At 48.7% G+C, this 13,688-nt stretch overlaps 1 protein-coding gene across 1 annotated transcript in view; it reads right to left on the bottom strand.

The window, feature by feature from the left end:
* RHPN2 (rhophilin Rho GTPase binding protein 2) overlaps positions 1-13,688 on the bottom strand; it is a 113,071-nt gene that overhangs the window by 54,264 nt on the left and 45,119 nt on the right. Inside the window, exons 2-3 of the mRNA XM_089667822.1 lie at positions 11,558-11,670; positions 4,958-5,086 (exon numbers count right to left, since the gene is read on the bottom strand). Coding sequence (XP_089523948.1) covers positions 4,958-5,086; positions 11,558-11,670 — 242 coding nt within the window. The remainder of the gene's footprint in view (positions 1-4,957; positions 5,087-11,557; positions 11,671-13,688) is intronic.

The raw sequence follows: 13,688 nt of genomic DNA, 5'->3' as shown, positions 1-13,688 counted from the left end.
CTTCACAGTGCAGATGGACAATGACCCAAAGCATACTGCAAAAGCAACCAAAGAGTTTTTTAAGAGAAAGAAGTGGAATGTTATGCAATGGCCAAGTCAATCACCTGACCTGAATCCGATTGAGCATGCATTTCACTTGCTGAAGACAAAACTGAAGGGAAAATGCCCCAAGAACAAGCAGGAACTGAAGACAGTTGCAGTAGAGGCCTGGCAGAGCATCACCAGGGATGAAACCCAGCGTCTGGTGATGTCTATGCGTTCCAGACTTCAGGCTGTAATTGACTGCAAAGGATTTGCAACCAAGTATTAAAAAGCGAAAGTTTGATTTATGATTATTATTCTGTCCCATTACTTTTGGTCCCTTAACAAGTGGGAGGCACATATGCAAACTGTTGTAATTCCTACACCGTTCACCTGATTTGGATGTAAATACCCTCAAATTAAAGCTGACAGTCTGCGGTTAAAGCACATCTTGTTCATTTCATTTCAAATCTATTGTGGTGGAGTATAGAGCCAAAAATGTTAGAATTGTGTCGATGTCCCAATATTTATGGACCTGACTGTATTATTTACACATGTTCTGTGGCTGATTAAGGTGGTAATTTATTTATTTATTTGTTACAGGTACTTATATAGCGCCATCAATATACTCAGCACTTTACATATATATTGTACATTCACATCAGTCCCTAAACCTCAAGGGGTGTACAATCTAAGGTCCCTAACTCATATTCATACATACACATACTAGGGACAATTTAGACAGGAGCCAATTAACCTACCAGCATGTCTTTGGAGTGTGGGAGGAAACCGGAGTACCCAGAGGAAACCCACACAGGCAGAACATGCAAACTCCAGGCAGGTGGTGCCGTGGTTGGGATTTGAACCAACAACCCGAGTACTGCCAGGCGGAAGTGCTAACCATTTAGTCACTGTGCTGGTAATTAAACTAACTCGTCCACATTAAATTAGCCTCAGAACTTGTGTAATTAATATGTGTTCAGTTTTAAAGGGATGAGGTGGCAATCCTACAGCAGACTGATAACTAGGGGAGGGGAGATTGAGGAAATGTTTCCTCCTGCCTGCAGCAGACTGATCAATGGGGGAGGGAAGATTGAGGAAATGCTTCCTCCTCCTGCCTGCAGCAGACTGATCATTGGGGGAGGTAAGACTGAGGCAATTCTTCCTCCTGCCTGCAGAAGACTGATCACTGGGGGAGGGGAGACTGAGGAAATGCTTCCTCCTGTCTGCAGCAGACTGATCACTGGGGGAGGGGAGACTGAGGAAATGCTTCCTTCTCCTGCGCAGCAGACTGCTCACTGGGAGAGGGGAGACTGAGGAAATGCTTCCTCCTGCCTGCAGCATCCCTTTAAAACCAAACACATGTTAATTACAGAGGTTCTGAGGCCAATTTAAAGCACAAAGGTACTAAGTGAGTTTAATTATATACATACATATATATATATACTGTAGGTCTTTGTAACAAAACTTATATACAGCGTAGCAATGCTAGAGAACACATATATATGTATATACACATGTATATATATATGTATGTATGTATATATATATATATATATATATATATATATATGAATATATATATATATATATATGAATATATATATATATATATATATATATGTGTGTATGTATGTATGTAGGTATATGTATATACAGTTGTGACCAAAATTATTCAACCCCCACTGAAATTGAGTGTTTTGGCCAGTTTGACATTGCTTTTGATCATTCAGTCATCTTGCTTACATTTACATTAAAGAGGCACTTGTAGGTCAGACAAATATAACATAACAGTTATAATGAAATAACCACAAATGTCTTTTCTGTGCTCACAGCATTATCAGTTTTATTCAACCCCCAAGTGACATTCAATCTTAGTACTTAGTACAGCATCCTTTTACAGTTATAACAGCTTTTAAACGTGAAGCATAGCTTGACACAAGTGTCTTGCAGCGATCTACGGGTATCTTCGCCCATTCTTCATGGGCAAAGGCCTCCAGTTCAGTCACATTCTTAGGCTTGCGCACTGCAACTGCTTTCTTTAAGTCCCACCAGAGGTTCTCAATCGGATTTAAGTCTGGTGACTGCGATGGCCACTCCAAAATGTTCCAGCCTTTCCTCTGCAACCATGCTCTAGTGGACTTGGAGGTATGCTTGGGATCATTGTCCTGTTGAAAGGTCCAACGTCTCCCAAGCCTCAGGTGTGTGACGGACTGCATCACGTTTCCATCCAATATCTCCTGGTACTGAAGAGAATTCATGGTACCTTGCACACGCTGAAGCTTCCCTGTACCTGCAGAAGCAAAACAGCCCCAAAGCATGATTGACCCTCCACCATGCTTCACAGTAGGCAAGGTGTTCTTTTCATCATAGGCCTTGTTCTTCCTCCTCCAAACATAGCGTTGATCCATGGGCCCAAACAGTTCTAATTTTGTTTCATCAGTCCACAGAACACTATCCCACAACTTTTGTGGTTTGTCCACATGGCTTTTGGCATACTGCAGTCGACTCTTCTTATTCTTTGGAGACAGCAAGGGGGTACGCCTGGGAGTTCTGGCACGGAGGCCTTCATTACGCAGTGTGCGTCTTATTGTCTGGGCTGAAACTTCTGTACCCACATCTGACAAATCTTTTCTCAGTTCCTCAGCAGTCACACGGGGACTTCTCTCCACTCTACGCTTCAGGTAGCGCACAGCAGTCGAAGTCAGCATCTTCTTTCTGCCACGACCAGGTAGCGTTTCAACAGTGCCCTTTGCCTTGAATTTGCGAATGATGCTTCCTAAGGTGTCTCTTGGTATGTTTAACATCTTTGCAATCTTCTTATAGCCATTGCCCTTCCTGTGAAGAGAAATCACCTCTTCTCTTGTCTTCCTGGACCATTCTCTTGCCTTCACCATGTTTGTAACCACACCAGTAAATGTCTAGAAGGAGCTGAGTATCACAGTCATTTTAAAGCTGCCTAATTGGTGCTTATTATGCTTGATTGCTGCTCGGTGACATCCACAGGTGTTTTCAATACCTGATGGAAAGCACCTGTATGAACCTCTGTTCTTCAGAGTGGTAGTCTTTAAGGGGTTGAATAATTGTGGCAATGAAGAAACCACATAAGAACCATTTACTACTGTATTACATAAACAATTGATGTCATTTTAGTTGCATTTGGGTAGTTACAACGTCCTTGTAGGATTTGATTCTGAATACAATTCCAAATGTACACTATAGTCCCTAAACCCCTTTACAGCATTGGGGGTTGAATAATTTTGGTCACAACTGTATATATATATCACATATCACAGTGGCTTAGTGGTTAGCACTTCCACCTGTACTAGGGTTGTTGGTTTGAATCCCAACCATGGCACCACCTGCCTAGAGTTTGCATGTTCTCCCTGTGCCTGCGTGGGTTTCCTCTGAGTATTCTGGTTTCCTCCCACACTCCAAAGAGATGCTGGTAGGATAATTGGCTCCAGTATAAATTGGCCCTAGTATGTATGAATGTGAGTTAGAATGTGAGTCAGTCTCCCCTCCCCCAGTGATCAGTCTTCTGCAGGCAGGAGGAAGAATTGCCTCAGTCTTACCTCCCCCAATGATCAGTCTGCTGCAGGCAGGAGGAGGAAGCATTTCCTCAATCTTCCCTCCCCCATTGATCAGTCTGCTGCAGGCAGGAGGAAACATTTCCTCAATCTCCCCTCCCCTAGTTATCAGTCTGCTGTAGGATTGCCACCTCATCCCTTTAAAACTGAACACATATTAATTACACAAGTTCTGAGGCTAATTTAATGTGGACGAGTTAGTTTAATTACCAGCACAGTGACTAAATGGTTAGCACTTCCGCCTGGCAGTACTCGGGTTGTTGGTTCAAATCCCAACCACGGCACCACCTGCCTGGAGTTTGCATGTTCTGCCTGTGTGGGTTTCCTCTGGGTACTCCGGTTTCCTCCCACACTCCAAAGGCATGCAGGTAGGTGAATTGGATCCTGTCTAAATTGGCCCTAGTATGTGTATGTATGAATGTGAGTTAAGGACCTTAGATTGTACGCCCCTTGAGGGTTAGGGACTGATGTGAATATACAATATATATGTAAAGCGCTCAGTAAATTGACGGCTCTTTATAAGTACCTGAAATAAATAATATATATATATATATATACACAAACACACACCTACATAACTGAGGGTCATCCTAAACATGGTATGGGGGGGGGGGGTTGATAGCGGCAGAAGACAGTTGCAGTACCCCATCAGGTTCGCTCTGACAGCTCTGTGTATAATTTGGCTCCATTTATTCGCTAATTCCCTCTAGCGTTCTCTGGAATTGTTACATTGTGTGTATGTTTTGTTACAAAGACCTATGTATTTCCTATGCTCCCCAGCTCCATCTAGTGACTATAATGTTACATTTTTCTACTGCCCATAATACAAGAACATTTGTTCAGAAGAGAAAATAGTCTAAAGAAGGTTTTTGCCCGATTCACACACAACGAACGTGCCTACAGAGTCGCTGGAAGAATGGCGATGCATTTTTTTCTTTATAACGAGACCCTTTTCTGTGATATGAGGGAATCAGTTCTGGTTTTATTATTCAAACTAAAAGAAATAAATAATATTTCTTTATTTTAGTCCCATTTGAGGATATAGGGGTTCATCCTTTGATGGTAGCTGCTTGAAATCATTGTGCGCTCGCTTGCTACCTATCTTTTATTATTCAATCTGTTTGCAACAAATGATATAAAATGTATAAGTTATATTATTAAAAATCAGGAGGCATTTTTAAATTGACGGCGCTATATAAGTATCTGTAATAAATAAATAAATACATTTTTGAGCAGAGCTAGATGGAATTAGTTCACGGAATGCTTTGAGGGGTTTGTTGAGTTTCTCTTTATCCCCCCCCCCCCCCCCCCCCCCCGGTGACACGGGGCCCATTGACCGCGCTTACTCTGTGTGCTGGTACACCTCCACCGATATGTTGAGCCGCTCGAGCTCCTCCTTGAGCACCTGCAGGTTGGAGTTGACGTAGCTGAGCTCCAGGAGGACTTGGTCTCGGACTTTGTTGTTGGTGGTGGCCCTGCAGAGAGAGGAAATAATTAGCACATTGTTCAGTTCAGAATCACCTGCGGGGCGCCCTGACCAAGAAGAATGTTAGAGGCGTGCTCCACATTTTTAGCATTTTCTTCCACCATGGGATTAAATCGGCTGTAAAGGCTGGGGGTTGTTTTTTCTGAAATAACAAATATGTTATACTTCCCTGCTCTGTGCAATGATAAAGCACAGAGCGGCCCCGGTCCTCCTGTTCTGAAGCCTTCACTAGCTATAAAAGCTCCTCCTCTTCTTCGCCCGCCTCTATATAAAACTGCTTGCTGTAGCGTGTGCATGTGCAGGCTTACTCCCAAGCCGAGCTGTCTGCATCCATAGATACACATAGTATGGCTCGGCCCCGCCCCTGCTCCCTCCTTTACAGGATTTGATTGACAGCAGCGGGAGCAATTGGCTGCCTCTGTGTCCTGTGAGGAGAGAGAGAGACCAGCGCTGCTGCAGACCGACACATCGCTGGATCGAGATAGGACTCAGGTAGGTTTGAGGCACGGCATTTGAGAAGCAGCACCTTAGACTTGAATGGGAGGTTTCAACTCCTCCTGACTCAACATGAGGTGTCAATTTTGCCGCGACACTAATGCTTCAGTGTGAACAGCACTATGTGCTGCCATGTGTAGAATTTTCATTAAAACTCTTCCCAAATCTAACATCTGCTAAAAAAGCTAGTGTGAACTTAGACTAAGAGTTCCCTTCACAGGAACTAGGGGGCCAAGCCCAACCCCTGAAAAACAACCTCACACCATAACCCATCCTCCACCAAACTTTACACTTGGCACAATGCAGTCAGGCAAGTACCGTTCTCCTGGCAACTGCCAAACCCAGACACATCCGTCGGATTGCCAGACAGAGAAGCGTGATTGGTCACTCCAGAGAACATGTCTCCTCTGCTCTAGAGTCCAGTGGCGGCGTGCTTTACACCACGGCATCTGATGCTTTGCATTGCACTTGGTGATGGAAGGCTTGGATGCAGCTGCTCGGCCATGGAAACCCATTCCATGAAGCTCTCTACACACTGTTGTTGGGCTCATCTGAAGGCCACACCAAGTTTGGAGGTCTTTAGCTATTGACTCTGCAGACAGTTGGCGACTTCTGCGCACTGTGCGCTTCAGCATGCGCTGACCCCGCTCTGTCATGTGACGTGGCCTACCACTTGGTGGCTGAGTTGCTGTTGTTCCCAGTTGCTTCCACTTTGTTATAATCCCACTAACAGTTGAGCGTGGAATATTTAGTAGCCAGGAAATGTCACGGATGGACTTATTGCACAGGTGACAACCTATCACGGGACCACGCTTGGAGTCACTGAGCTCCTGAGAGCGACCCATTCTTTCACTAATGTTTGTAGAAGCAGTCTGCATGCCTAGGGGATGATTGTATACACCTGTGGCCATGGAGGGGATTGGAACACCTGAATCACATGATTTGAAGGGCGGGGCCAATACTTCTGGCAATATAGTGTAGCTTCAAGCATAAAGTCCCAATGACAACAATGTTGAAGGGAAGCGATACTCTAAATTAAACTTTTCTTAAAATGATATATTTATTATCTAAAAACATAAAAACTTCTAGTGTCTTGTATAAGGAAGCTGTCGCTATGTTAACAATGTTAAAGGGAACCAAAACTCTAACTGAAACTCTCCTTGGAAGGATACATGTATGTCGCAAAACATAGAAAACAAACGATAGTTTCCAGTATAAAGGACTGGTCCTTATGTCAACAATGTTAAAGGGAATAGTCTCTAAATTAAAGGGAACCTGTCATGGTTAAAACATTGAGAGGCCATTGCTGACATGTTTTTAAAAGGTACAAACTCCAGGTTGCCCCACTTAAGCTGGCCATACATTGGTAGAACCATATTCTGCAGTGGATCGCTCTTCAGGGGGTGTTTGACAGGTGGTGAAGAGGCACTTCCTCACTATGCAACCCACTGCGCTGCACGTAGTCGACATGCAGTCTTGTTCAATGGCGATACCACAACCCTGAGTGGCTGCATTATTTTTTCAGGTAGTAGGCTGGGAGGTGGTAAAACTGCAACTCAATCCCCCCCCCAACTGCCCATGTGAGTGACCCCTTAGAGTTCTTGCAACTTGAATCCAGGACACACAGTTCAGGTGTCACTCACATCTCCCAATGAGCTAGCACACAGCTGATACTTCTTACAACAAGACGGATACTTGATGACATTGTGTGAATATGGATGCCAGAGGGGTGTCTGCTGATGCACTAGAATGTGGAATGTTAGAAAACAATTGGTGAACAGACAGGATTTTAAAGGATAAGTTCACCTTTTAGACGAAAATAATAAATGCACAGGTAAAAAAAATGTGCATTTATTATTTTAGTCTGCAGGACCCTGTAAAACACTGTACCAGCGATCAGTAGATTGCTGGTGCCATGCGGGTCTCCTGCAGATCTGTCAGAATATTTGCTTGCTGCATGGGATGTGGGGGATGTACAGAGTTTACGGGATGTACAGGATATACAGGATGTTCGGGGTGTAGGGGATGTATGGAATTTACAGGATGTAGAGGATGTATGGGATGTGCGGAATGTACAGGGTGTACGGGATGTACGGACCTTACAGGATGTAGGGGATGTATGGAGTTTACGGGATGTGTGGGATGTACAGGGTGTAGGGGATGTAGGGGGTGTACGGGATGTACGTGGTGTAGGGGATGTACAGGATGTGTTGGGTGTAGGGGATGTACGGGATGTATGGAGTTTACAGGATGTAGGGGATGTACGGGATGTGTTGGGTGTAGGGGATGTACGGGATGTAGTGGGATGTATGGAGTTTACAGGATGTAGGGGATGTACGGGATGTGTTGGGTGTAGGGGATGTACGGGATGTAGTGGGATGTATGGAGTTTACAGGATGTAGGGGATGTACGGGATGTGTTGGGTGTAGGGGATGTACGGGATGTAGTGGGATGTATGGAGTTTACAGGATGTAGGGGATGTACGGGATGTGTTGGGTGTAGGGGGATGTATGGAGTTTACAGGATGTAGGGGGATGTATGGAGTTTACAGGATGTAGGGGATGTACGGGATGTGTGGGATGTATAGAGTTTATAGGATGTAGGGAATGTATGGGGTCTACCGGATGTGTGGGATGTATGGGGTGTAGGGGATGTGTGGGATGTAGGGAATGTATGGGGTGTAGGGGATGTACAAGATGTAGGGGATGTGCGGGGTGTAGGGGATGTACAGGATGTATGGAGTTTACAGGATGTATGGGATGTACGGGATGTATGGAGTTTACAGGATGTAGGGGATATACGGGATGTGTTGGGTGTAGGGGATGTACGGGATGTAGGGGGATGTATGGAGTTTACAGGATGTAGGGGATGTATGGGATGTGTTGGGTGTAGGGGATGTACGGGATGTAGGGGGATGTATGGAGTTTACAGGATGTAGGGGATGTAGGGGATGTGTGGGATGTATAGAGTTTATAAGATGTAGGGAATGTATGGGGTCTACCGGATGTGTGGGATGTAGGGGATGTGTGGGATGTAGGGAATGTATGGGGTGTAGGGGATGTACAAGATGTAGGGGATGTGCGGGGTGTAGGGGATGTACAGGATGTATGGAGTTTACAGGATGTATGGGATGTAGGGGGTGTACGGGATGTACGTGGTGTAGGGGATGTACAGAATGTGTTGGGTGTAGGGGATGTACGGGATGTAGGGGGATGTGTGGAGTTTACAGGATGTAGGGGATGTACGGGGTGTATGGGGTGTAGGGGATGTACAGGATCTGTGGGATGTATAGAGTTTACAGGATGTAGGGGATGTACAGGGTGTAGGGATGTACAGGATGTGTGGGGTGTAAGGGATGTACGGGGCGTAGGGGATATAGGGGATGTACGGGGTGCAGGGGATGTACAGGATGTATGGGGTGTAAGGGATGTACAGGGTGTAGGGGATGTACAGCAGGCTGACAATGCTGCTGCTCATTCAGAGGCAGTGGCTTACCGTTGTCAGCCTGTCATGTTAGCTCCTTCACTTGGCTGTTGGGCTGTCTGTCTGGTAGACCCAATAGGCAGCCAGAAGGAGCGCACACAGCAGGCTGACAACGCTGCTGCTCATTTCAGGGCAGTGGCTGACCGTTGTCAGCCTGCAACAGGAAGTGATGTCATTGGCAGGGTCTCCAGGTAAGAAACTTTTGGCACAGATTCACTCTAAAAAACTGGACTTACTAGAAAAAGGAATATTGTTTCAGAAGGAGGAATTACTAACTTCATACAAAGCTGGTCGCACACGTTACAAACATTGGACTTTCATGGGATGCAAGAAAATCAGATAAGGATGTGATACAATGGCTGGAATGTGTTGATCAGCCGGAGTGGAGTGGACTGTCAGGATGGAGTGGGAGTGAGCGCCAGGCTTCACATACCTGAATATTTCTCTCCACTCCCATAGCCGGGCAGCAAAGGGGAGATGAGTATGTGCAGCTGTTGTTGGGGGACCTGTTGTCATTTCCAGGAACAGCCGATGATCAGATCCACTTTAATCCGGGTTCAAAGCCTTCCACAGTACAATAGAGGATTCCCTCAGACAATGGGGAGTCAAAAAAGATGATCTAAGTGCCTTTATGAGCACCATAGAAAAAGGGGGGAGGGGTTCCTGGAGGGTCCTGGAGACAATCACGTTCTAGGGAGCTCTGCGCTGTAACAATCCAGGACCACCATGGCAGGAGGACTGTACATAAAGTCCACAGACTAGAGACAAAGCACAGCGACCAATCACAGTCCTGACTTGATGGACAACTGCAGGCTCCAGTATGACAGTCAGGGGCGGACTGACCATTTGGAAACTCAGGCACTGCCCGAGGGCCCGGGGTCAGTAGGGGGCCCCTTGAGATGCCCCTGGTACCTTTTTCATAGGCTTTTTTGAGGTTGGGCAAGGACACGGGCCCCATGATCCCCTGTGGCCCGGGGGCCCCATGAGTTATCAGTCCGCCCCTGATGACAGTCTAATCAAGTCCCAATTCCAAGAAATGTCCTTTCCCTTCCCCCATAACTGAGCCATCTCCTCCTTTATGTGTGTCTCTCGCACTCCCCCTCTCAGGCACTGCAGAGACGGTGGGAGGGATTCTGCAGCAGAGGCAGTGCTGTCAATCCAGAAAGCTGTGGGCAGGACTGGGTGTGGTCAGGTGTTGATTGACAGGCTACAGGCTTGTGAATGGGCAGTGACAATACTGAAAGACACCCCCCCCCCCCACATGAGAGTGACAACTCTGCTCTGAATTAAGGAGCAGTGCAGTATTGTTGTCACCTCATCACAGGGAATGGTCCTGGGAACTCAGCACAGGGATGGTGGGAACCCCTCAGAGTGAGCACAGCAGGTGTACAGACCCAGGAACTCAGCACAGGGATGGTGGGAACCCCTCATAATGGGCACAGCAGGTGTACAGACCTGGGAACTCAGCACAGGGATGGTGGGAATCCCTCACAGTGAGCACAGAGGGTGTACAGACCCAGGAACGCAGCACAGGGATGGTGGGAACCCTTCATAATGTGCACAGCAGGTGTACAGACCCAGGAACGCAGCACAGGGATGGTGGGAACCCTTCATAATGGGCACAGCAGGTGTACAGACCCAGGAACTCAGCACAGGGATGGTGGGAACTCCTCATAATGGGCACAGCAGGTGTACAGACCCGGGAACTCAGCACAGGGATGGTGGGAACCCCTCTTAATGGGCACAGCAGGTGTACAGACCCGGGAACTCAGTACAGGGATGGTGGGAACCCCTCATAATGGGCACAGCAGGTGTACAGACCTGGGAACTCAGCACAGGGATGGTGGGAACCCCTCATAATGGGCACAGCAGGTGTACAGACCTGGGAACTCAGTACAGGGATGGTGGGAACCCCTCATAATGGGCACAGCAGGTGTACAGACCCGGGAACTCAGCACAGGGATGGTGGAAGCCTCTCATAATGGATGTAGTGGGTGTACAGACCCGGGAAAAGGTGTCAGAAGAGGATGTCATGTGGTCCGGGGTGGACTTGCCCTTTAACAATCATACTGATGGGTATGTAGAAAGTTGTGGATTTCTCTCCTGTGACACACACAGTCGGGGGAGAAGCGCTGCGGGGAGGGACACAGTGGGGGGGGGGGGGGGGGTGGGAGAAGCGCGGGGAGGGACACAGTCTGGGGAGAAGCGCGGCGGGGAGGGACACAGTGGGGGGGGGGGGGTGGGAGAAGCGCGGGGAGGGACACAGTCGGGGGAGAAGCGCGGCGGGGAGGGACACAGTGGGGGGGGGGGAGAAGCGCGGGGAGGGACGGTAACCTGAGGGTGACCCGCTGCTACAATCACAGCTTGTCTCTTTGTGTTCATTAGTGAGCTGCATCTGTTGGGAATCCTCTGTGGGAAGCTCAGATCACCGGGCCCCGCAGAACAAAGGGCCCATTCTGTGGCTGAATGGATGGGAACGTACCTCAGGAGGTTCTCAGCTCCGGCCCTCATCCTCATGGCTTTCAGGATCTGATTGTTCAGGCCGGCCCTTTGATTCTGCAGCTTGCTGCGGCCCGTCTGTGCCATGGATTTACCCTGCAGAGGAGAAGAGATGAGAGCACATTAGTGGGATTCCTGGGGGACAAATTCCTGCTTCGGCTCATACAGACGGCGGGGGCCACCATAACCCCCCATCAACAGGTGCCACCAGGGCCGTGGATAAGGGGGTACCACCAGTCCTCGTGTACGGGGCCCAGCCCAGCAGGGGGGCCCAGGCAACTGGGTGAATCAGATGTGGGCAGGGAGGGTGATCAGCACAGCGGGGGGCAATTACTGGAACCGATCCCCTGTATGGCTCTTTTCTGCAGCAGCTGAAAGCCGGCTTCTCCTTTCCCTCCTGCTGGATTTCAGCTGCTGCAGAGAGAGCCATACAGGGGATCGGTTCCAGTAATTGCCCCCTCCGCCACCGCACCCATCACCCTCCCTGTGCACCATACGTTCCCCCCTGCTGCCCAGGCCCCCCTGTGTGCCCCCGCAGTGCTGCCAAATTCCCTCCTCTCCTTCCCACTGGTAACTGGGTGAATCGGATGTGGGCCGAGAGGGTGATCGGCACAGTGGGGGGAAATTACTGGAGCCGATCCCCTATATGGCTCTCTCTGCAGCAGCTGAAAGCTGGCTTCTCTTCTCCCTCCTGCTGGATTTCAGCTGCTGCAGAGAGAGCCATATAGGGGATCTGTTCCAGTAATTGCCCCCCCCCGCTGTGACGATCACCCTCCTGGCCCACATCCGATTCACCCAGCTGCCAGTGGGAAGGAGAGGAGGGAAGCTGGCAGCTCTGTGGTGGAATCCAGGGGCGGACTGACCATTTGGAAACTTGGGCACTGCCCGAGGGCCCGGGGTCACTAGGGGGACCCATGAGATGCCCCTGGTACCTTTTTCATAGGGTTTTTTGAGTTTGGGCAAGGACACAGGGGCCCCATGATCCCCTATTGCCCAGGGGCCCCATGAGTTGCCAGTCCACCCCTGGGGGGAACACGGGGGCCTTGGCAATAGAGGGGGAAATGTATGGTGCACAGGGAGGGTGATGGGTGCGGTGGCCCCTGCACCACCAAACCACCACTTTTCCCCCTGCAGCCCAGGCCCCCCTGTGTGCCCCCGCAGTGCTTCCGGCTTCCCTCCTCTCCTTCCCACCGGCAGCTGCCAGCACACAATAGGATCCCTCAGGATGGAGAGTGGGGGAAGGGTCCGGTGAATATGACACATTAACCAGCCCCTTCCTTTCCTGAATGAACACAATGAATGATCAGTACCGATCATCACTGTATTCATTCATACCTAAAGCATGGTAAAATGCAGCTATTTTTTTTCAAATGGGAGGGGGGCTGTCAGATTGGCTGTATGGGTGGTTTCTAACAGCAGCCATGAGTGCCACTGCCACTGCAGTCCCTGTACAAATCAGTGCTTCCACTACTGTGACTGCAGGGGCCACATAACAAATTCCAAAGGGGCGCAAGTGGCCCATGTGAGTTGGAAGTGCAAGTGGAAGTGGCCTTTGTCTGTGTAGCTCTGACAGGTACCCTTGGAACTGCGTGGCCTCCATGTACCGCACTCAAGATTTAATACAAGAAAACAAAGTAACGATCCGCCCCCCCCCCCATGAAATCTGCAATCGCTCCGTAATGCGCTTCCTGCGCCCACTGAAGTTAACAAGTCCCCGAATGTCTAAATATTCTCTTTCATGTGTCCTCGTTTAAACGGCTCATAACCTGAGTCACTCCCCGGTGAAAGGCGACCGCACTGCGTGGGATCTATTAAAAGCAGGAATGAAGTCATCCCATAATAAGGTGACAGCGTGAGGCCCGGCCCCGCCCTCCTGCGACAATCGCATCCCTCGGGAATGTCTGGCTTCCGCTGCCACATAAAAAACTACAATTGCGATAATCGCAGACATGGCGGAATCCGGAATCTATAAATATTTTAGCAGCTCAATAAAGGTGGTGATTGGTGGAAACGGCCCCCAGCTCTGCCATGGAAGGTAATGAGCCGAGGATCGCAGGTGACTTCCTGAGGACAGAACTTCGGAAAGTCTTTGTGACCTCCTGCGACCATGTGAC

This window comes from Staurois parvus, unplaced genomic scaffold (assembly GCF_062004578.1).
Source record: "Staurois parvus isolate SC_StPar_1 unplaced genomic scaffold, SC_StPar_1.0 ptg003601l, whole genome shotgun sequence".
NCBI lineage: Eukaryota > Metazoa > Chordata > Amphibia > Anura > Ranidae > Staurois > Staurois parvus.
This window is presented reverse-complemented; position numbering and strand designations above follow the sequence as displayed.